Genomic DNA, 24,703 nt, shown 5'->3' with positions numbered 1-24,703 from the left:
CAAAGTAAACTTATAGTTGAGTGTGAGTGTTACTGTACGTTTCCCCAAATTAGGTATTATCATTTATTGATATTGTTTTTTTCCTCCCAATACCAATACCTTATCTGTTACCATGTTGAACTCTCTCTCTCTCTCTCACTTTACATATGTTTGCATATATATATACATACAAGCGTCTGTGTGTATTCATTTTTTTATAATATACTTTGTATTTTGAATTGTCTGTCTGTCTGTCTGTCTGTCTGTCTGTCTGTCTGTCTGTCTTCATGGTCTAAAAGTTTTTCTTGGGACCTATACGTGCTTATAATGAACCCTATCTTTTATTTGTATTGTGCTGTGTGTTTATTGTTGCATCACAGAGTCAGAGTGTCCTGTACAGCGGCTCAGTGGTAGTGAAGCTGCTCTTCTTGCCAACCAGTCAAACAAAAACACTTCCCATCATGTCCACGTTGTGTTCGGTGTCCCGTTTCATTCCGTTGCTCCGCACAGAGACGGGAGGACAGACAGAGCTCTCACTCCACCCATTTTTCCCGGAACCCAGACGTGTCTAGACGTCCGCTGACGTAATGACGTCGAAAGTGTGTGCGGGAGGGCGACGCTGCCGGGCCGGTTTTCTGTATTACGTTGTCGAGTGGTTCGTCGCTGCGAAAACAAACGATCTTTGTTGTCATGCAAATCGAGGACGTCACTGACGCGAAGGGGTGGAGTGTTGCTAGGGCAACCAGGAATGTTAAACAAAACACGAGCGCGGGAAAGAGAACACGACTCCTTTAACCTACATTGATGCACTTTCACACACTAACCCTGTTATTAAACTGTATATCTTTAATGACATGTTCACAATTCCAACACATATTAAACTGTTTATCTTTATGCATTTTCACAGTTCCAACACATATTAAACTGCAGCCTGTAACACTTTGTAATTACAGTATTTCTGAGTAATCCTATATTATTAACAAAAACAACAATAATTATAAATATTCATAATTATTAGAATAACAATAACATCTAACTGTTAATGCTTTTCCATTTTTTCTGTCCTCCCTCCATTTTAATGAATAAACAACAATAAAAATATGCCATCAACATGTTGACATCAGTAAAACTAACATGGGGTCCTTGTGTTAGTCCTAAAGGTCCTACTTTTTTATTTAAACAGTATAGATTACATTTAAAAAATACAGATCATCTTAATTTGCGTGTTTATTGCAATGAAAATATTGTTATGCACATGTTGTTAAGCCATAAACTAATTCAGTTAAACATCAATTCAAAGATCAATGTAAAGTGTGATGTGTCCTGCTGCATTTCAGGTTTTTGTGTAGCTAGGTGAGAGGTGTGAGGATTCCCTCTGCCACAGTCTGATAGAGGGAAGACCTCACAGGATGAGTTCAAACACTGCTGAGAGAGGAAGAAAAGCAAACTGCTGTTGTGGAAAAGTACACCTCAGAAACCTGTTATCAGCTGGCTCTGCAACTGAACACACCCTTGCTTGGATTGCACACTGGGTACAAGCAGTGCCTGAAGGCATAGTACACACGCAACGGCTTCTGCTCTGACATAAATCCAAGGTAAACCTGCTTCACGTTTACATAAGGTTGTCTTGGGTGTGCAAATGGAACTTCATGCAAATCCCCCTCCAGATCCCTCTGTACCCAATCATTTCTGATAGTGCCTATCATTATTTTTCTTGATCTATTTCTTTGTATATCTGTGTTTTTAGTTTCCACAAACCTTATTTCTGACTTAGTACATGTTGTCTTTAATCCACGCTTGTTTCTTTTGCTATGGTTGTAAAGCACTTTGGCTCAACTCCTTGTTCCCCCATGCTCTTGAAGTGGTGTGCAGTAAAAAGAAACATAAATAGCAGCAAAAAATACACACAACTGAACCCAGATTCAAGGCACTTAAAATGGTACAAAGACATAACAAGTACACAGTAGAGTCGTTATATATTTATCATCTTCGCTTAACCTGCGTTGACTAGTTCTTATTTTTTACTCTAACTCTAACAGTAACTGTGTCAAATGTGCCAAATTAAAAACATTAAATCTGCAATACCAAAACTCTAACTTTGAACCTGATTGACACTGCAAGAGTTTTCTCAAACCATGTAATGCACTTAGCAATAAAAAGGCCTCAAAGCCTTAAATAAGTAAAAAAAAAAAGGATTTAAAATCAGGTCCCATTACAGTATCAGATTATTGATATAAGCTAAATAATTATATGTTAAAGAACTGTTTAATGTAAGTTGGCCTGATTATTTAAAAATAAATCCACCAGCAGTGCTAAAGTGTGTGGTTGATTTCGTGTGGTTGTCACACTTTGCCTCAGAACAGACACATTTGCATGTTCTAATCTATCTATTAATGCTCTGTGGTGTGTAGGTAGTACTTTAGCTGACCATTATCGTCCCAGTTCTTCACTTTCTCACAACAGCCTTGTGTTTGTTGTCCTCTTGCATAACGTCACGTCGCTGTCGGCCAATCTCGGAAGGTGCATTTCCCAGCAGGACCCGCCCCTATTACAGGATGCACCATATTTGGAAAATTACGTACTGGGGATCCCGTGTCTGGAACATTCCATTTCACGGGGGTAAATTTGACAAATGTTGTTAAATGCGGGCTTTATTATCTTCAAACAGCAGAAGAACATAGTAAACAGTCAATATTTAGGGTATTCAAATAATATAAAAGCATTAGCTGGGAGTGTTGCGGCGTTTTCAACAGGGTGTTTTGTGTTTATCCTCCCCCCGGGGCTTGGTGAGGAGCACTCCCCTCGGCCGACGTCATTGGGCCGGCTCTTCGCAGACTATAAAGGAGCTGCGAGCCTCCAGAGTTGGCATTCAAACTTTCTGAAGCTGATAGAAAAGAGAACAAACCGGGAGCAAAACTTCAGAGTTCAGAAACCTACCAAAGGGATTTCCTCATTTCAGCTCCACACACCCCTTCTGCGGCACACTTTGCCTGGATCTTCCTACTTGTTGTTGCTGATTTGAATTACTATTTGCCTGGGAACCATGATGTTCACCGGTTTCAACGCGGAGTGCGACTCTTCCTCCCGCTGCAGCACCGCTTCACCGTCCGGGGACAACCTGGGATATTATCCCTCCCCAGCGGGGTCCTACTCCAGCATGGGCTCCCCTCAGTCTCAGGTATGTCCAGTGAAACTCTATTCAAACATTTATTTCATTGTCGCTCGTTTCATATTTTTAAAGTGCCTGCAAGGGACTAATTGAAAAAATAAAAGCCTTTTAACATTCAACAAATAATGCAGATAAGCTGGTGAATAATATAATATATATTTATATATAGACAGTGCATGAAATAGACTGTTGACCTGAGCTTCACAGTGCATGGCAGTTTTCATTCATCCACCTGGAAACTCCAGAGAGAGTGCAACGTCATAGCTGACGACATAAGGATATTTTTAAACCATCCAGCTTTTTATAGACCCTCTCTGCTTCATTCATGCCCATCCTGCAGCTTTGCAACCCCCCCCCCCCCCCTCCCTTCTGAAAGTCTTCCAAATTCACTCACGGTCCTCCATTCCTTTTCATTCCAGGATTTCACTGACCTGACAGCATCAAGTGCCTCCTTCGTCCCCACCGTCACGGCCATTTCCACGAGCCCAGACCTGCAGTGGATGGTCCAGCCTTTGGTCTCCTCGGTGGCCCCCTCACACAGAGCTCACCCCTACGGCCCCAGTCCTGCCTACCCCAGACCAACAATGAGGTCTGCATCCAAGGGTCATAACTCCAGGAGGAGCAGATCAGAACAGGTAATTATCACTCATCCATCCTTTTATTGAGGTGTTATAATAAGCAGTAACCTATTGCAGTGCATCATAGAGCTTGGGTCTTAACTTTTTCCTCATCTTTTTCTTCTGTCCAGGTCTCACCTGAGGAGGAGGAGAAGAGGAGAGTTCGCAGAGAGAGAAACAAGCAGGCAGCAGCCAAATGCCGTAACAGGAGGCGAGAGCTTACCGACACTCTGCAAGCTGTAAGTATCCCACAGATTGACTGTTCATTAAGGTTTATTTCTTACCACATTTAAGAGCCGTGTAATCCAGCAGCCGAGTTAACGCCCCCCTTCTCTCTATCCTTTACAGGAAACTGATGTGCTAGAGGATGAGAAGTCCAACCTGCAGAGTGATATCACTAATCTCCTGAAGGAGAAAGAGAAGCTTGAGTTCATCCTGGCTGCCCACCAGCCCATCTGCAAAATCCCCTCCGAACTGGACACAGACTTCCCAATGGTCTCCATCTCCCCTGCCCACCCCTGCCTCGCCACCGAGCTGTCTTCCCAGTTGCAGACCACCATCCCCAGGAGGTCCGCTTCCACTCTCGCTCAGCCGACTTTCACCTCGACCTCCAACTCCATCTTCTCCAGCAGCAGCTCCATCCTGTCTACTTGCACCCTCTCCAGCAGCACGGTGAAGATGACCGACCTGGACTCCTCTGTCTTGGAGGAGTCTCTGGATCTGCTGGCCAAGACGGAGATGGAGACGGCGCGCTCGGTGCCCGAGGTCGACTTGTCCAACTCCCTCTACTCCACTCAGGAGTGGGAGCCACTTCACGCCAAAACCAGTGACTTTGAGCCCCTGTGCACACCCGTGGTGACCTGCACCCCCGCCGGCACCACCTTCACGTCTTCGTTTGTGTTTACCTTCCCAGAGGCGGAGACCTTCCCCACCTGTGGCATCGCCCACAGGAGGGGAAGCAGCAGCAACGACCAGTCCTCTGACTCCCTCAGTTCACCGACCCTGCTGGCTCTTTAAAGACTCTTCCAAAAGACTAATACTTCCTATCAAGCACATTGTCTTGAGATAGATGTGCAGATCACAGGGCTATGGAATGGACTTGTACCAGGCAGCAAATTATTTATGATTTGATTTGCCTTTATCTATACTTGCCTATTACACCGATGTAGCAAGTTAAAAAGCATGTTTTAACTAATACCACCTAGTCATTATGAGTTGATATATGATTTTATGGTGCTAGATAACAAGAGTCATTGTAGTATCGATGTGTGTTCAGAGCAATAGTTATTATTGATCCGGTTTGTTTTCTGGTTGATGGAATCTGAGAGTAATTGTGAGCTGTTTGTGAAACTAAAAAAAAAACAACAAAAAAACCTGACGTGCTTTGTCTTAACCCTGGTCTGAGTGGTCTATCTTTGAGTATAAGAAAGTTTTCTGTGAAAACATTAGTGCTTTTAATTTATGAAATTTCAATTTATTTTTTTTACCAGGAGCGAGAAAAGATGAATGGTGTTTGTAAGAGATGTAAATAAAATATAGTGATATTCAAATTCAGCAACGTTCTTCTGTTTCAATCTGTGGCTCTCTTCTCATTACACTCATTTACATAAATATATATATATTCTCTGTAGGAGTCATATATATAACAGTAGCTCCAGTGGTATACATCACACAATTATAGCAGCCTCTAAAATTAGCCTCCATGAAGGCATGGAAGTATTTTTCCTGCACCTCCACTGGCTCTATTTATTGTTCCGTCTGTTGCCAAGGTTAACTATACGTCAGGGCTCTTACGTCAGTGCGTTCTTTCCATTTTTTTCAACTTGCAAGCCCAGCGCGATGACGTCGGGCTTCCTTTGCCCAAATTTGGAGCGTGAAGTGGGACTGGCTTGCTGCGGGTGTCTGAGACGTGCAGCTCGATCCGACTCTGTTTCTGCACAGACACAAACCGTGTCTCATATATGTTGGTGTGTCTGCAGCAAATGGGGAATAAAATGGGATTTATTTCCCTCCTGTAATCGGGGTTTATTCTCGATGCAGAGACAACGCCTGCACGCATGTGGTTGGTTACACAAGAGAATCCCAAACCAGCGTCTGAACTGGTTTCATTTCCCTCTGTGATCTCTGAATATCACTTCCCACGTGAAACCCTGTGTCCTCAGTAATAATGCATGACAGGCACAGACAGCACAGTCTGGACTTAACAAACATTAGCCGTTCTTGCAAATGGACAAGAACAAGCAGCCAGCTGGAAAGGAGGTGTAAAGTGTTTTTTATATATACAGTCTGTTTCCAACTTCTTCATATTTCCCACCGCACACAATGAGACTACAGTAAATCCACCACAGTCGGGCCAGGATTAACACAGATGTGCCAACATCACATCAAAATGTCCAGTTTGATGAAGAGGTCACACGGAAAAATGTCATTTGGAAGGTGGTGATCTAGAAACACGAGTCTCAAATAGTCTAGCAATGTTATATATATATATATATATATATATTTCTAATGCAGTAATGATATCTCCCACAAGGCCCAACAGTCTCCCTACATTCAATCACGGTGAACCAAATTCACACACTCACAGATATCAGTTTACTAAATATGCCTGATTTTTTTCACCAAGCTCAAGGAAAATATGGAAAATATGGAAAATATGCCCCATCGCCCACTGTTATAGAAAGAGAAAAGAACATTCACACCAAAATCGAATGTTCACTTCTCGACACCATACTACAACATTCCACCAAGTTTAATTGTAATCCGTCATGTATTTTTTTAACATTCTCGTTCACAATCAAACAAATCAACAAACAAACAGACAGACAGACGTAACAACAGTTTCAAGCAAAACTTTTCTTCTTCACTATAACACCTTAATTATCAAGTTTTAAAAACCCACTTTAATTGAAGGTTTTAACATTGTTTGGGTTCTTCATTTCAACTCATATAGATTTATAAGTTACATGCATCCGTCTATGTGTTAACACTTATGTAATCCTGTTTCTTGCATCTTTTCTTAACAAAAAAGAAGTCTGCAAACATGAAGACATCACTAACAGTCATGTAATTTCACATTAAACTACATGATTTCATGATGTAGTGACAGTCTTCCAACTAACTGCTTATTTGTTGATGTCATGATTTGGGTATTTAGATAAATTTTGTAGCTTTGTCAGAATTTACTGTATACCATTTTTGCAATCGTGTATTTGTCACGTAGTTTACGATTCAAAAGAATAAATCCTCCCAGCCGCTCCCTCTTACTTGTCATTATTTCTCCTTACTTGCTTATGTCACCTTCTATCAATATTGCACCATAAAAAGATTAATTGGAAAGTAGATTGCTTCATGGTTTTACACAAGGAGTGCTTGTTGTGCGTGTGTGTGTTTGTGGTGCAGGTATTACTCATGTTGTGGGGACCTAAAACTGTTTACGCAGTCACATTATGAGGGCAAAAAACATGTCCAAGACATGTTTTAAGGTTGAGTTAGGGTTAGGTTTAGTGTGTGTGTGTGTGTGTGTGTGTGTGTGTGTGTGTGTGTGTGTGTGTGTGTGTGTGTGTGTGTGTGTGTGTGTGTGTGTGTGTGTGTGGGTGGGTGTGTCTGTGTGTCTGTGTGTGCGTGTGGGACATGCTGGATGGAAGTCTACCATCTTGCAATAACTGACATGCTGACGTCGGAGCCCTCCCAGTGGACACACCCTTTTGTGCAACACAGCCTGGATATCAGCCCTTGTCACTCTGCTTCCTGTCGACCAGCTCCTCCAGAGAATAACTTCAAACTCAGGAGATTCAAATATTTGATAGAATTTAAAGAATTTATGTTGCACAAGAACAAAGCTGCCTCCTTGGTTCTTGCTTCCTGAAAGCATTTAAAATGCTTGGATTGAACCTGTTGTTTTGTCAGCACTGTCGTTGTTGCATAACAGCTGAATTCTGAGTACCTGTCTTGTTTCCGTTGCACTTAAGCAGAGCCTCTTTTTCCTCAATAAAGCCTGTAAGTGCGACCATGCGGGGCCTAATAACTCTGTCTATTAATACCTTTCTCGCCGGCCCCGGGGAGATGGGGTAGCAGCAGAAATAGCAGGTGCCTATTGCTTCTTTTAACATCAGCATCAACAGCAGTAAAATTAGACCACTATGACGCCAACCTGCGTCGATGCTGCGACCCAGGGGAGGAACCAGGCAGCAGCGTGCGCCTGATAGAAAGAGAGGAGGGAGTGGGAGGAAAAAGAGAAGATGATGTGTGTACGAGGGAAGCAGGGAGAGAAGGAGGCAGACAGACAGAAACAGAGAGAGAGAGAGAGAGATCCTCCCTAGGTCTAATTGTGAGCACAGTGATGATGAAACAGGCAAGTTCGCCTCAGTGCCACGACGACGAGGAGTCAGTTTGGCTCGGCTCCATATTCACAGAGAGCCAATCCCCTGGTACCTTTTCTTTTGTCGAGACATGGATACAGAAGATTTAGGAAACCCAATTCTTTCCCATGTGGCCGAGAGCGATACAGTTATACCGTGCTGCTAAATTACACTCTATCTATATTCTATTGCACATCTGTTCTCATATGTTCCTTTCGGTGTTTGACCATCATGAGTGACTCCATCTGACACAGTACCCTATAAAATAGAGTTTCTACAGTACCCTCTGTGTGTTCATGTGAGGCCGTGTATGACAAATCAGTCTTGTGTTTGACTTCAGTCTGGCTGATATGTATTTATCAATGTAATTTCTGCTTTAATTGCACCCAGCGAAGTGATAACAAGGGAAACTCAGAGAGTGACAGTTACAGGGTGTGCAAACACCTGACCACACACCACACACTCATTTAAGAAAATCAGGAAATGTAGGACTTTCATAATCACACACACATACACACACACACACACACACACACACACACACACAATGCTGAGCCAGTGATTAAAAGGTTAGTCAATCAATTGTTGCATTATTAAAGCAGTTTTACAAGAAGCTTCCGGTCGGCTTCTCAACCCCTTAAAATATTGAATCCACTATGAATTCTGCCCTTGAAAGTGAATGAAAGTGGTTTCAGACCTTGTAAGGTTTAATAGACAGTTGTGATTTCATATTTCAGTATATTTAAAGCATGTGAAAATGGGGATTAGTCACAAATACTGTTAATGAGTGTAAAGTTTTGTGGATTTTATTTTTAGTCTGTAGCGTGGAGGAGTGCGCGACACACTATTCTTAGAGGTTATTTGACGCACTAGGCAACAATACTTGAGGGATTTCTCCATCCAATAATTACTGTTCACTTAGCGCCAGACTCCCCAGTCAGCGGCATGTTCTCGTCTCGTCTCATAGGATCAGGAACAAGGATGTTTCCCTGGAAACCGGACGGCTCTATCATGTGTAATTGGGTAATCCTCGAGCTGCTGACGGAAAAATAATAGCTTTTGGGATTTTCAAAAACGATCCTAGCCAACACCGAGTATGATATGTCTGTTTCATAATCCAGATTTACCAGGCACACATACTGGATGGATTACTATGCAATTACGGTAATATTAAAGACAGATGAAAATCTATAAATATCAATAAGCAATGAGAAGAAAAACAGAGCAAACAATTGATTTCTCATCTAACAAGAGCAGTAATCACATACAGTCCATAAAGAACCTGGCTCCCTTACTAGAGTCAAGATCCTGCAAAAGAGCTGCTTGACAGTTAATCCTTCATTTTACTATTTTACTATCATAACTCACTGTATATATTAAGTTTTGTTAAATAGGTGGAAGTCTATGATCTAAAGTGGTTTTCATGACATTGAACTTCCATGGTGGTGTGCATTAGCGCTGCCGCCTTACAGGAAGAAGGTTCTGGGTTTGAACCTGCCGGGTCAGGGCCTTGTGGTCGGGAGCTTACATGTTCTCCGTGTTCCTGTATGGTTCTGTTCTGGGACTCAGTCTTCCTCCGAGGACATGCAGGTTGGGTGAACTGGAGACTGTGAGTGTAGAGGAACTGTTGTCTCTGTGTGTCGGCCCTGTCATGGTCTGGCGATCTGTCCTTCCCAAGGTCTGCTGGAATTGGCTCGGGTGTGTGACCCTCAAACAATAAGAGGTACAGATAACGGATGGATAAAGTTCCATGTTAACACAATTCTTCCCACACTGTGCCACACACATGCTGAGCCTAGACTATAGAACAGAACCAGTTTGACCCACTAGATGGCCCTAGGTCGCTTATGTGCTGTTGTCTATTTTAGGGACCTTGAATATTATCAAACCAGAAGCTTTGATCTCCTGAAAGGAGTGTTGCATTTGTACCTAAGTTATATAGTGTAATCATCTTTGGTTCCTGTCTGTTATAAAACCTTTCTAAAATTAGGACAAAGCTTCAAACCCTTCTCATGTATCTAAACTTGAATTGGTAAACCCACCACTACTTTGTGATGTGTTGTTCCACTGCTTTAATTGACCGTTTGCACTGTGTGTACATATGAAGTGACATTTATAACATTAATTGGGTATTTGGGTACATTTGGCAGCTTCGTCAGAATTTATACCATTTGAACAAACGTGTGTTTGTCAGTTAGTTTGTGATTCAAAGAAAAAAAATCCTGCCAGCCGCTCCCTTCTACTTCACATTATTTCACCTCACTATCAGCATTGCACCCTATAAATATTAATTTGAAAGTAGATTGCTTCATGGTTTTACACAGGGAGTGCTTGTTGTCCATGTGTGTGTGTGTGTTTTCCAGGTTTATATTTATTTATAACAACAATAATTTAAAAAAGTATGTATATTGCACCTTTAAAAACTGCCAATAAATAAAATAAAAGGTGATATAAAACAATAAAGACACGAAAGGAGGTCTATAAACCCTTCATCATTGGCTGTCTTGTTCTCTGATATCACAGTCATCATCATTTTTTGCAGCAGGTACCTGTACCTCACAAAAAGCTCAGAACATGTGACTGTGTGTATTTACGCTGAATGTTTGTGTAACTTTGCGGGTCAAAGCTTAACTAAAGTGTCAAACACGCCACACGCGCACTGACCCCACGAACAGGTGTTAACCACAGCGTGGCCTCAGCATAACCTGGTCGGGCCGCAGCTCGTCCTCCAGACCGGCGGCGGCGCTGGAGCTCTCGCTGGGACCGGTAGTGTGAGCTGGAGCTCGGCATTAAGCTGCTGGCACGGGCTGGTTGGTCGCTCGGTTGTCGGTAGTAGCCATGGCTCGACTCGCTGCGCTGCTGCTGCTGCTACCGGTGCTTATTGACTCCGTAAACTCCATCTCGTTCTTTCTACCGGTCAACTCGAGGAAGTGTTTACGGGAGGAGATCCACAAAGACGTGCTGGTGACGGGGGAGTATGAAATATCCGAACAGCCGAACACCAAAACTAATCTGAAGGTGAGCACACAACCTGCGGCTAAAGCTGCGGCTAACAGCAGAGGCCGAGGCGGCTTCCGTCTGTGGAGCATCTGTGTGTCTGGGCCAGCGGTGGAATCCACTAAATGGCCTCAGCCCTTTTGAGTGAGGTTGAAATTTGTGACAGTTGTTGTTAGCATGTGGTGGCTAAGCTAGGCCCGGAAAAACTCGTCTTCCTGGGTTTTAGCCGCTAACTAGCATGCTAACGTCAATGCTAACATCAGCACTCCCGGGTGCCTTGGCGTAATTTCCCGTTTGACATACAGTCAAACTTCTCTTGACACAAGTTAACGATCGTGTTTCATCAGCGATTGTGTTTGGCTGTGTCGCAGTTGTGTGTTGTGTTTGATTAAAATGAGGTTGGCGGCGTCATGTGTTCGGCTCCGCTGCTGTTACACGTCAGTCTTAACCGTCCATTCAGCTGGAAGACACAAGCTAGCGGCGTTAGCACAGTAGCGGCTAACATGTCAACGACAGCAATGTGTCATGTTGTTTCAATAAGCGTGGTCCTAACATACATCACACAGGAAGTCTGTCCTCATTCACACTAACCCACCGCAACCCGATGGATGAGATCATTCAAATGTTTTGTGAAATAGTCTGTTTGTTGTAGCAGCTGTCAAATGCACAGCACTGTTATTATGAAGGTAATTATTAGCATCTTGCAGTTAATCGCTGCTGAGAGTCATAGTTTACTTTTGCAGTTCATGGTTGAATCTTAAAAATGTCAGATATTAAAAGTAAAATCCTTAATGAGCTTCACTTCCTTCTACCATCATTTCAAACTGACACGAGTAGCAAGTCCTCACATTTGATGCTGGAACCAGAGACTGATCAACTTTTTTTTCTTAGGCCTTGTTTTCTTTACAAAAAGTCAGATTTACACATTGTTGTTGATCAGGTTTCTGTTCATCTGTCACTCGAGTTAATGCTTGAATTCTATCACTTTCTTTGCAGATCACAGATTCCTCCAGTCACACTCTTTACTCCAAGGAAGATGCAACAAAAGGAAAGTTCGCATTCACCACAGAGGACTACGACATGTTTGAGGTTTGCTTCGAGAGCAAATCCCCCCTGGGTAAGTGTGTTCGACATCAGGCAGCTCACAGGCACAAAATTATACTTACTCACCGAAACCACTCCATTCCAAGAGGCAGTTTCATAAACTTTTCTTTCTGTGAACGACACATGAATAGCAAACCAGTTCTTGTTATCACACACTTAAAATGTGTTTCTCTTTATCGGTGATTAAGAGCAAAGTTTGAACATTTTTCTCCCCTTTATTTAGGAATAACGTGCAATGATATGGTACCATTTGGTGATATTTCGGTTATGTTATATGAATACACATGTTTACAGGTGTAAATTGTGTAAATATATCATTTAATGTGTAGGTCTACGTATGCAGATTGGTTACAAGGAATTGTAAAAAGACTGGATTCTTGTTAGGTAACAATATAGAGGAAAATGCTGGTAATCTAGTGATTATCATTCAGAAAAATCATGATTGTAATAACAAGTTTTTATTCTGGTATGTGAATGTGCACATAGATCAGGTTAACATGGCACAGCGAGTGACCGTATATGATTTTAAAAGCTTTGCTCTTTTTACTCAGGAACTGGAAGAGTGCCTGACCAGCTTGTCAATCTGGACATGAAGCATGGTGTGGAGGCCAAGAACTATGAGGAGGTAAGTTTAACCATCTTTCTTGAACAACGGTAACTGTAGCTTTTTGTCTGTAACCTGACTAGGTGAGTTGATGTAGGACTCTGGTCTTGCAGTAGAAGTTTTACTACTTGTGTCCAGTGGCAGTCAGCAGTCATAAGCCTGGTTGGCGTGTTGGAGAAAACCTAAATCCTAAAAATACAATCTAAAATTTGGGTTAGAGATCTCCTTTGGAGAAGCTGGTTTTGGACTCTGAAGAAGACCACATTGACATACTTGGTTAAATGTGGAAGTACACCCCATGTCAGGGTAAAGGCCTTCATTTAAGACACTGTCTTAGTAACAACATGGGCACAGATTCAACAGATGCAAGAGAATATGCTAACCCTTTTCCAGTAACTGTTGCGCAGCCTAAATCAAGCTGAGCTGTGCAAATAAGAATTTACTGCTCCAGTGCATTATTTACGTTAATGCCACATTAAACACTTGTCCCTGATGGTAGCAGTGCAGATGTCTTTTGCTGTATTAATGATCTTGCCTGGTGTCTATGGTCAAAACGCATCCATGACATCAAGGTGTCCCAGTTTATAAAACAGGGGCATCAGGGGAGGAAGTTCTTCTTATTTTCCTTCTCAGGGACACATTCTTATGCGTCATCACCTGCATTACTTAGTAATTCTTCTGAGAATGGGTTACCACTTGTCTTCCTCAGGCAACACCTTATAATGAGAATAGAAGTGATGAAGCCTGTGAGCTGAGAATCGCCCCTCCTCCCACACATGCTGCACCGAGCGTGACGTCCTGTTCTGCTGAGTGTGTGTATGTGTGTGTGTGTAGGTGGATGTTCAGGGAGAGCTTGGGTGGGCATGCCTGTCTGACGGCAGGAGGGTGGAGCTGAATTTGCACATGGATTGACTTACGTAGACGGGTGTGTTTCCTTGAACAGATTTGTTCAGTAGATAAATTGGAAAGAGTTTGTGTCCATTTAAGGGTTTTAGAACGTGAACTTAGCAGATGCAAGCTGTCGCATCTAGTGTTTTATTCTTTGCTAATTGAAAGTCACTTGCGTGTTCCCACTCGGGTAGATTTTACCCTCCAACATCCTAATGTCTGCATATGATGTGCTGCACAATTAAAGGCTGTAAGGTTCATCTGTTCCACACCAAACAGAAGAACTGTTATTTAGGTTTGATCAATTTACAGTTCACTCAGACTTAATAAAAACAAACTGAAAGTTGTAAACATGGGTCACATGGACAGACAGGTAAACCTCATAGATCACAGGGATGACTCTTGTCGCTGACAGTAAGTTGTGCCAAAAGAGAGAGTGTAGGAATTGTTGTAGTGTCGCAACTAGACTTGCATCATAGATACAATGACAATAGCCTGCAGCTTATAGTAAAAGGAAGGAAGAATCCTGCCCTGCAACATGAGGGCCAGTGGTTTCCATCTACATTAGATAAATCTGGAAACCTCATCTAATAAATTGTTTCGTTGTTTAAATTTAGTTTCAACAGCAGCGGCAGTGTAGTGTAAATTTCCAGGAGTGGAATATGTAGCTATAAACACATAACTCAGTGGCGGCTCCATTTTGTGTTCTCATCACAAACCAGCCACGGCAGTTTGTTTAAGATGAAGGCTGACCGTCTCAGGTGCTGCAGCTGTTCCAGTCTGCAAATGGCCTCATTCTCACCAGCCAGAGTGAACAAGAGTAAATGGCACAGATGGTTTAAACAGGATGTGTTCACACAGCTTGGAGTGACATCTACTGGACAAAGTCAATAACAACACTTCATAAATGAATAGCTCTACCCTTTCTGCATTGGGCTTCTCGAGGCTTCATTAGTTTCCTCTCTTTCTCTCCTCCAGATTGCCAAGGTGGAGAAGCTGAAGCCTCTCGAGGTTGAGCTGAGGCGACTTGAGGACTTGTCGGAGTCCATCGTCAATGACTTCGCTTACATGAAGAAGAGAGAGGAGGAGATGAGGGACACCAATGGTAAGGAAGAAACACAAGTTGTCATTTTGCTGAAACGACACATAAATCACCCCAAGGAATACATCCTTTAGACGCTAAATGCTAACTCTCATTGAAATTACACGGATTTCAGTTTTATACACGCAAGCGAACAGGAGTGAAGTTTATAAATCAGTCACTGACCCATAACAAACCCCTTTTTGTTTTTTTACCACTTTCCAGAGTCCACCAACACACGCGTGCTGTACTTTAGCATATTCTCCATGTGCTGTCTCATTGGGCTGGCCACATGGCAGGTGTTCTACTTGCGGCGCTTCTTCAAGGCAAAGAAGCTGATCGAGTAGAGCGGCCCTTCTATACTATAGCTCCTTACCTCCGGGGAAGCTACTGGTCAGCCAACACATCCCAACATCCACCCTCCTTGGACTAGCTTCAGCAAACAACAGCAAGTGGGGTTGAGGGGCTCGAATTCTAGTTTTCACATCTGTGAGGGAGTACCAAGGTTGTCCTCCAGAAAAAAAAAAAGATTCACCTGCTTATTTAGGGGTTTTAAACATGAAAAGCGCTGTAGGGAGAAATGCACTGTGAGACATGGGAGGCACGTGTCACTGCTGTTAGTGAGATGTGTCCGTCCCCATGGTACTTCACGTTTCTGTCTGCACTGTTTTTTGAATGTTGCGGCTTGCTGAATAAGAACTTGTTCCTTCAATCAGTTGAACAGTGACGTTTGATTTTGAGCTCAGTTTGAATGGATGTGCCATGAGCGAATGTCTTTTGCCCTTCTGTTGATGTACACATTCTTTGCCATACCAAGCAGACAAAATCCTTGGTGCCCTTTCGATCAAGTGAAGGCTGTTCTAAAAAAAAAAAGTGGTTTGTTGTTACCTTCACTCGGCAAACCACTGAACTTCTGTGTTATGTCACTTAATTTGCATACATGTTTGGTAGCTAAATTTAACAGTGTCATTAGTTTGTTTTCATATTGTAAATGCTACTTAGTTGCTTACAGCTATATTTTTGGGGGGGGGTGTGCGTTGTCAGAGTGATATTCTCTCAGTTATAAATTAGGTCACTTCTATTAGCTCTTGCACGTTCTACTTTTGTTTTTTGGAACATCTGAACATGAATTTGTCACCAGTCAAAAGTAGCCACAAACCAAAAACCTTGTTTTCAGGAAGGAATTTGAAGTATAATGTCATCCCCTGATTTCCATGATGCAATCCATGTTTGTGAAAAGTTTTTTTTTTTCTTGCCAGACCACAGTGAATGGAGCCTTTGACTGGAAAAGGGAAAGTAATCTCTCCAAAAGTTTCCAATCAGTCATGCGCCTCTTTTCTTTACACACTGGTGAAATTGATTTTTAAAATATAACTTCCAAATTACAGTACATCCATCCAGCGTGCTTCTGTTTGTTAAAAATACCTTTGAGGCTTGGGTTACATGAGAATGAGGGTTGTTGCAAATATTCAGATTGTGTTTGACAAAGATTAATTGAGAAATGGGTACATTTTTAACGATGAACATGCGCATTGTGCGCAGTAAATGATTTTTATGTTAACTGATAAATTTTGTAAATTTATGTTGGGCTTTTATTCAATAAAATATTGGATGACTTTACATTAATTACGGTGAAGTTAAACAAATTTATTTTTCTATTTTATTTGAAGTTTTTGCAGTGTAACAAAAAACACAACTTCCTTGTGATGCTCGTGATTGTAATGTTCTCTGAAAGGCAGTTTTGAACTTGGTTTATTTACCTCTGCAGTTTTCATCATAGCTCAATGCTACACTCAAATTACTTCAGGAGAAAATGGCATCACATCATAGCACTAATGTGTTAAAGGACTGGAATCATTTACAACATTTTCTGATTTAAAAATACTTACATGACACAAAGCTTGAGTTGTTCCACTGGGCACAATAGTGACAGATTAAACTTTTTATGTTCAAACTATAAATTAACACTCTACATTATTATAAAGGTCACATATAATTTGTGATCAACTTGCCCTGAAGAGAGAGAGACACATTTTCATCTAACTGTAAGTGACCTCAAACCCACCACAACGCAACAAGAGCTAACATCTCAAAATCTAAGAAGTGCATCCCAAGGTGAGTGAGCTGTTATTGTGACACTACACAAACTGACATTTCATATATTCTTTTTTATATCTATATATTTTAGTTTGTCGTTATTGTGACAGCCTAATTACGTGAACAACACTGATATTCACACATTAAACTGCCTGTGAAAAATAATGATTTTAAGTGGGAACATATTAAATGGGTTGAAAAGACGATGATTTCCAGTCTTCATGCAATTAAATTGTAAAAAATCTATTTGAATATATATATGGCTTTATTTAAATTAAGGAAATCATGCCAGGGATTAACACAAACACAGTAAAAAAATAAATACTTTAAAGCACAAATAGATGACCATTTTTACCATTAAATTTACATTTGGGAATATGCAATTTAGCAATAAATATATCGAATGAACTACGTATGATTATTGGATGTTGTGTTGGACTGAAAACAGACGCTCTCCAGTAGAAGTACAAAGTTAAACACATCACACGAGACAAATATCTAAAAAAAAAGTACAAATATTTACATCGAGCTGAAGAAGTTTGACGCAGTATTTCCGGGAGACGCTCCACCAATCACGTGACAGCCCAGTCAGAATCACCCGGATGCAGTCCTGAACCACTTCCGCTTTGTAACATTGGCATGGTGGAAACAGCTCCGGCTGTTTGAGGTGTCATCCTGACAGAAAGTCCGCTTCTCTAAATCAACCATGCCGGGGCCAGACAAAGAAACGGACCTGACGGAGAGAATCGAAGCGTTTCTGTCCGACCTGAAGCGCGGAGGCAGCGGGACCGGACCCCTGCGGGGCTCGGCGGAGACAGCCCGAGAGACGACAGCCCTGCTCCGCAGAATCACAGCTCAGGCTCGGTGGAGCAGCGCAGGTATGTCACTAGGGCCTAGGTACTAGGGTCTAGGTACTAGGAACTAGGTCTAGGTACTAGGGCCTAGGTACTAGGGCCTGTAGGCTTGTCACATCTGTCTGAAGTGTGAAGCCACCAGTAAACACAACAAGCTCTTAGACAAGAAGAACCCACCCCACCCCCCACCCTTCATTCCAAACTGTAGGTAAACAAGTCGACCACTGTGGGTTTTATTTGTCTCAATCTCCAATGTGTTATCTGGCAGGTGATCTGATGGAAATCATCCGTAAGGAGGGGAGGAGAATGACCGCGGCGCAGCCATCAGAGACCACTGTCGGTAACATGATCAGACGAGTGCTGAAGATCGTCAGAGAGGAATATGCCAGGTGATTGATCCGCTGGTGAAACCACCCACTGAGCTGGAGAAGCTTGTAGATCCAGGTTATTGGTTATACTCACATTCATACTGTTATGGATATTAAATGTTAGGAAATGGATTTATCGCCCCAGAGGAGGAAGGTTGACAGAAAAACTGGGACAAGGGACTTACTGAAGACAACATTCAGAACCCCCAGATAAAATGTGCAGAAAATGCTGAGATCCAATTGTTCCATTCCTGATACCTGGACTTTTGGTATTGGCCGATGTCAAGCTGATACCAGTTGATCTTCAGTAATAATTCAAGTTTTACAGAGGTTCTCTTCCCTCTTTTGATGTTGCCATAAGATCACAACGTAACTAATGTCTAAAGAATATAAATGGAGCTTTTTAGATAAATGGCTTGAATCGATTTTATGTTTCTGTCAGATCTCGGGGTAGCAGTGAAGAGACGGACCAGCAGGAGTCGCTCCACAAGCTGCTGACGTCTGGTGGACTCAGCGAGGAGAACTTCAGGCAGCACTTTGCCACCCTCAAAGCCAACGTCATCGAGGCTATAAATGAGTTACTGATTGAGCTAGGTGTGTTTTCTTTTCTCAACAAGCTGGTTACAGTCGTGAGTTAAGCACAAGCAAAGGCTATATGTCTTTTTGATGAAGATGATGATGTATTTAGTTGTCCGATGAGAATGGCTGGTACTCGGTGGTGAATATTCAAATTATGGAGGCGCAGTTATCCTAATCTCCTGCTGAGGTGTTATGAGCTCTCACATCAGCCACCTGCGAAACAAACTTTGTTCAGACATTATAAAAGATGCATTAAGACACTAACTCTCTACCACTTTTATTTTCCAGAGGGAACAACAGACAACATTGCCATGCAGGCCCTGGAGCACATCCACTCCAACGAGGTCATCATGACGATCGGCCGCTCGCGCACCGTGGAGGCCTTCCTCAAAGACGCCGCACGCAAACGCAAGTTTCACGTCATCGTGGCAGAGTGTGCCCCCTTCTGCCAGGTAGCTAAGGAGAGGGAGTTTTTAAATTACTTTATAAATGATTGTGTAGGAAAAACAAGAAAGTTCTTTGTTTCTAACTTTAAAAGATGTCATTTTTATCTGATTTGTCCACCAGGGGCATAAAATGGCCACCAGTCTCTCCACATCTGGCATCGAGACGACTGTGATCGCAGATGCTGCCATATTCGCCATCATGTCTCGTGTTAACAAGGTATTGAACACCGCCGGAGTCTTTCAAATGGTCAAGTCGCAACATCTGGGTTAACCTGTGTGCTGACGATCTTTTCAGGTCATCATCGGCACGCAGACGGTCCTGGCTAACGGGGGGCTCCGGGCCGTCAACGGGACGCACACGCTGGCCCTGGCAGCCAAGCACCATTCGACGCCTCTGATCGTTTGTGCTCCCATGTTCAAGCTCTCGCCTCAGGTACGAAGACAAGTCGGTTCAGTCGGTTTCTTCATAATTTCCACTGAGAATAAATGATCACTGAAGCTATTTTATTTGTTCTCAGTTCCCGAATGAAGAGGACACCTTCCACAAGTTTGTCTCTCCACACGAGGTGCTTCCTTTCACTGAAGGTAACGCACGTTCCTATCTGCCTTTCAGATGTTCACATTTTGTAACAACATTTCCTCTTTTGCAGGATCAGAGCCTAACTTTTCTTTTTTGTGTTTTAAGGTGACATTCTCTCAAAGGTGAACGTGCACTGTCCCGTGTTTGACTACGTACCACCTGAGCTCATCACACTGTTCATCTCCAACATCGGAGGACACGCACCGTCTTATATCTACCGACTGATGAGCGAACTTTACCATCCGGAGGACCATGAACTTTAACCAGTGTCATTAAATAAATGAATTAAGTAAAGCATCTTGAGACTGGGAGTCATTCAGTATTTGTGTATATACAAATCTACATACATCATCTTGTGAACACTGTAAATATCATCGGTGATGTTTCCCAGGTTCATCTGGTTTTTGGGTCTTTCAACATCAGACAGCCTTGACTGGCCTGGGTCAGCACTCGGATACATGATTATCAGTTGCTCAATTAATACAAGTATACAAACAATAACTCATAGTGCTATTTATAGATTTCATCTCTCCTACACCTTCTGCTGTTTCATGTCAAAACTCTCCCACATCCATGGTTCACTGTTGGGTAACATTGAGTTTACTTTCATAGTCCTGGCCTGGTCTAGTCCAAATGAACCAATCAAATTTATATTAGTTTAATCAGACCAATTTATAGTCATCAGATTTTTTTTCCAGGCATTTCGGGTTTATTGACAGGACCCAGCAAAGAGTCGGGTTGGAATCAAACGTGCGGCAGCTGCAGGAGGACTCAAGCCTCCTTATGCTTAATCATATTTCTTTTCAACTTCGCCAACAATGACTAATCTTGCAGTTTTGTGAGTAAAGTCTTTTACTCTTTTTGAAACACCACACAATTTCCACAGATAATCTTTGTGCCAAATTAGAGGTTTTTCAATCCAAGGTTACACAAAATGTGTTGTGCTTGGTGTAATTTTTTTAAGGATGGCCACTAAGGATGGTAGCATTTCCTATACCTCCTAACCACTGTTGCAGATGTGTTTTGCCTTCTGTTCAGTATCCTACTGATGCTCTTGTATCCTCTCCTTTATCTTTAATACCCAAAACTTACCCCATGAGGATCAGTAAAGGTTTATCTTATGTTTCTGAAATGTCACAATATGGTTACTTACTTTTCCAAGCACTTTATGACCACCTGGAGCAATGTTGCATCACAGCCAAGCCAAGCCCAAACTGGGAATGCTGCGATGTTCACGGGTTATTTTCAAACCTCACATGCAATCACTTGTGTGTGATGGAGTCCACCCAACCGGTATGTTTTGAGATAAACAATCAAATACCCTACACTTCAACTTTAAAGATAATGCACTTATTTTAAGATTCTACAATTTTAATCATTCAACGATTTATACATATTCCACAGGAGTTTAGTTTTGTTCTGTACTCAAAATCTTACTGTAATTTTACCAGAGCGTCATCAGCAGGAGATGGAGAAAAGTGTTAAGTAGCTGCAGTTTTATTTCCCGCCACCAGACGCCACTGCAGTGCTCCGTAATGATGTGACGTCAGTCCCCTTCAAAACTCTGTGAGTGTGTGATCTCCTCGTCGGGTGCGGTGGCGCGCGCCTGTAATCCAAGCTACCGGGAGTCTGAGGCTGGAGGATCGTTTGAGCTCAGGAGCTCTGAGCTGCAGCGGACTATGTCGAGCGGGTGTCCGCACGAAGTTCGGTATCGATATGGTTCTCCCGGGGGAGCCCGGGACCTCCAGGTCGCCTAAGGAGGGGTGCATCGGCCCAGGCCGGACACGGAGCAGGTCAAAGCCCCCGTGCCGCTCAGTAGTGGGATCGCGCCTGTGAATAGACGCTGTAGTGCAGCTTGAGTAATACAGCGAGACTCAGTCTTTTTATACTCACCAACACACAACACACACACTAACATTACATGTTTACATCACACAGCTGCTTCATCTTCTTGTTCCAACTAAACCTGCACTAACCTGCAGCTCTGCTGCTGCTACTGCGGACATCTAGGCTTACAACTTGGTTTAAATGACTCCTTTTCGAGTCGAATTTGCATGTCAGGGACTTACAGACACTTGAAAGACACCCAGGAGCAGTATGGAGTTATGTTATGATATTTTCTGAGGTTTTTTTACGTTTGAAGAAGTGGTCACCAGTTACTTCAATTTTATTGGATTTGGCTGCAACGCTGTTTACCCCTGAAACTCCAAAAGTGTGTTGTGGACTCAAACACTTCCCCCACCCCTCCATCGGTATAGTGGTGAGTAGATAATGAGAGAATTAAAATTTTTGGGCGAACTATGCCTTTAAAGATATTTAATGCAGCAGCTGTTCAAATAAAAGAACACAAAACAAACAAACACACTGGGGCTTCCACTAATTATAGTAGATGTTTTTATGATTTATTGATAAACAAGTATTTGCAGCATTGTGATGTTTTACCAGAGTTAAATCATTCCTGACTGTGTGATGTGAAAACAGTTGAACTGATGTGACTGATCTGCAGTCTGCTCCCACAACACTACAATTATAAACTATACTTTAGAGTTTGATTTTCAGGAAAGTAGTTTATTCATTTAAGCTTGTTTCAAAATGTCCAGAGTTACATGTCATGTGATTGTTTGACTCTGATTCGTTAGTTTCTGTTAAAAATTAAAGGGGAGTTTACAAATTAAAATGTTTAAAATCACCAGGATCATGTTAGAAAAATGTCTCTTTATCAGTGATCGATCATCTTCTTCACTTTAGCAGCAGTATTATGTTCCGCCACTAGAGGCCGCTGCAGTGTGATGACGTGACGTCAGTCCCCTTCAAAGCTCTGTGAGTGTGTGATCTCCTCGTCGGGTGCGGTGGCGCGCACCTGTAATCCAAGCTACCGGGAGTCTGAGGCTGGAGGATCGTTTGAGCTCAGGAGCTCTGAGCTGCAGCGGACTATGTCGAGCGGGTGTCCGCACTAAGTTCGGTATCGATATGGTTCTCCCGGGGGAGCCCGGGACCTCCAGGTCGCCTAAGGAGGGGTGCATCGGCCCAGGCCGGACACGGAGCAGGTCAAAGCCCCCGTGCCGCTCAGTAGTGGGATCGCGCCTGTGAATAGACGCTGTAGTGCAGCCTGAGTAATACAGCGAGACTCAGTCTTTTTACACTCAGCAACACACAACACACACACACTAACATTACATGTTTACGTCACACAACAGCTTCATCTCTGCTGCTTCATCTTCTTGTTCCAACTAAACCTGCACTAACCTGCAGTTCTGATGGTGCTACAGCGCCTCCACCTGGAGGACACCAACTACTAGAGCAACTACTCTTTATACTTCTACTGCATGGGGAGACAAACTAAAACTACATACATTGAACAGATTTCTGTTCAGTTACTCATGAACACACTTTTCCATTCACCTGTATCAGTGTTAAAGGGTCCGTTAGCCCTGACATTCAAATTCAACTTGAAACGGTGACATTTACATCATGTTTTTAGTCTAAATGTCCTCTGATATCGTCCTCTGGAGCCGTGTTCGCACATGGATCAATGCAGACATTTAGGCTTACAACTTGGTGTAAATGAAGCCATTTCGAGTCGAGTTTGCCTGTCATGGCTTCCGGACACTTGGATGACACCACAGGAGCAGTATGGAGGCATTTTGTGTCTTTTTCTGTTGGTTTTTTTACGTTTGAAGAAGTGGTCACCAGTTACTTCAATTTTATTGGATTTGGCTGCAACGCTGTTTACCCCTGAGACTCCAAAAGTGTTTTGTGAACTCAAACACTTCCCCCACCCCTCCATCGGTATAGTGGTGAGTAGATAATTAGATGATTTTCATTTTTGGGCGAACTATCCCTTTAAAGATATTTAATGCAGCAGCTGTTCAAATAAAAGAAAACGCAACAGACACAAACGCTGACACACACACACACACACTGAGGCCTCAACCAATTATAGTAGATGTTTTTATCATTTATCGATCAACAAGTATTTGCAGGATTTAGATGTTGTACCAGAGTTAAATCATTCCTGACTGTGTGATGTGAAAACAGTTGAACTGATGTGACTGATCTGCTGTCTGCTCCCACAACACTACAATTATAAACTATACTTTAGAGTTTGATTTTCATGAAAGTAGTTAATTCATTTAAGCTTGTTTCAAAATGTCCAGAGTTACATGTCACGTGATTGTTTGACTCGGATTCGTTTGTTTCTGTTAAAAATTCAAGGGGAGTTTACAAATTAAAATGTTTAAAATCACCAGGATCATGTTAGAAAAATGTCTCTTTATCAGTGATCGATCATCTTCTTCACTGCAGCTGCAGTTTTTGTTCCCGCCACTAGAGGCCGCTGCAGTGTGATGACGTGACGTCAGTCCCCTTCAAAGCTCTGTGAGTGTGTGATCTCCTCGTCGGGTGCGGTGGCGCGCACCTGTAATCCAAGCTACCGGGAGTCTGAGGCTGGAGGATCGTTTGAGCTCAGGAGCTCTGAGCTGCAGCGGACTATATCGAGCGGGTGTCCGCACTAAGTTCGGTATCGATATGGTTCTCCCGGGGGAGCCCGGGACCTCCAGGTCGCCTAAGGAGGGGTGCATCGGCCCAGGCCGGACACGGAGCAGGTCAAAGCCCCCGTGCCGCTCAGTAGTGGGATCGCGCCTGTGAATAGACGCTGTAGTGCAGCTTGAGTAATACAGCGAGACTCAGTCTTTTTACACACTAACATCACATGTTTACATCACACAACAGCTTCATCTCTGCTGCTTCATCTTCTTGTTCCAACTAAACCTGCACTAACCTGCAGCTCTGCTGCTGCTATTGCGGACATCTAGGCTTACAACTTGATTTAAATGACTCCTTTTCGAGTCGAATTTGCATGTCAGGGACTTACGGACACTTGAAAGACACCCAGGAGCAGTATGGAGTTATGTTATGATATTTTCTGAGGTTCTTTTACGTTTGAAGAAGTGGTCACCAGTTACTTCAATTTTATTGGA

The 24,703-nt window shown here is 42.7% G+C and overlaps 3 protein-coding genes across 3 annotated transcripts; all 3 read left to right on the top strand.

The window, feature by feature from the left end:
* The first annotated feature begins 2,848 nt into the window (after positions 1-2,848).
* fosab (v-fos FBJ murine osteosarcoma viral oncogene homolog Ab) lies at positions 2,849-5,319 on the top strand. The gene is made up of 4 exons (XM_034579762.1): positions 2,849-3,157; positions 3,568-3,783; positions 3,897-4,004; positions 4,114-5,319. Exons 1-4 carry the CDS (start codon positions 3,023-3,025, stop codon positions 4,780-4,782), a joined length of 1,128 nt encoding a protein of 375 aa, XP_034435653.1. The 5' UTR covers positions 2,849-3,022; the 3' UTR covers positions 4,783-5,319.
* Positions 5,320-10,904: 5,585 nt separating this feature from the next.
* On the top strand, positions 10,905-16,426 carry tmed10 (transmembrane p24 trafficking protein 10). Its single transcript, XM_034579952.1, has 5 exons — positions 10,905-11,144; positions 12,120-12,240; positions 12,779-12,852; positions 14,698-14,824; positions 15,026-16,426. Exons 1-5 carry the CDS (start codon positions 10,965-10,967, stop codon positions 15,145-15,147), a joined length of 624 nt encoding a protein of 207 aa, XP_034435843.1. The 5' UTR covers positions 10,905-10,964; the 3' UTR covers positions 15,148-16,426.
* Positions 16,427-17,508: 1,082 nt separating this feature from the next.
* eif2b2 (eukaryotic translation initiation factor 2B, subunit 2 beta) lies at positions 17,509-20,035 on the top strand. Its single transcript, XM_034580330.1, has 8 exons — positions 17,509-17,775; positions 18,020-18,140; positions 18,562-18,713; positions 18,987-19,150; positions 19,266-19,361; positions 19,440-19,577; positions 19,663-19,729; positions 19,830-20,035. Exons 1-8 carry the CDS (start codon positions 17,604-17,606, stop codon positions 19,985-19,987), a joined length of 1,068 nt encoding a protein of 355 aa, XP_034436221.1. The 5' UTR covers positions 17,509-17,603; the 3' UTR covers positions 19,988-20,035.
* The last annotated feature ends 4,668 nt before the right edge of the window (positions 20,036-24,703 follow it).

Source organism: Hippoglossus hippoglossus, chromosome 24 (assembly GCF_009819705.1).
Source record: "Hippoglossus hippoglossus isolate fHipHip1 chromosome 24, fHipHip1.pri, whole genome shotgun sequence".
Classification (NCBI taxonomy): domain Eukaryota; kingdom Metazoa; phylum Chordata; class Actinopteri; order Pleuronectiformes; family Pleuronectidae; genus Hippoglossus; species Hippoglossus hippoglossus.
Note: the sequence above shows the minus strand (reverse complement) of the source record. Positions and strands in the feature narration are given on the sequence as shown.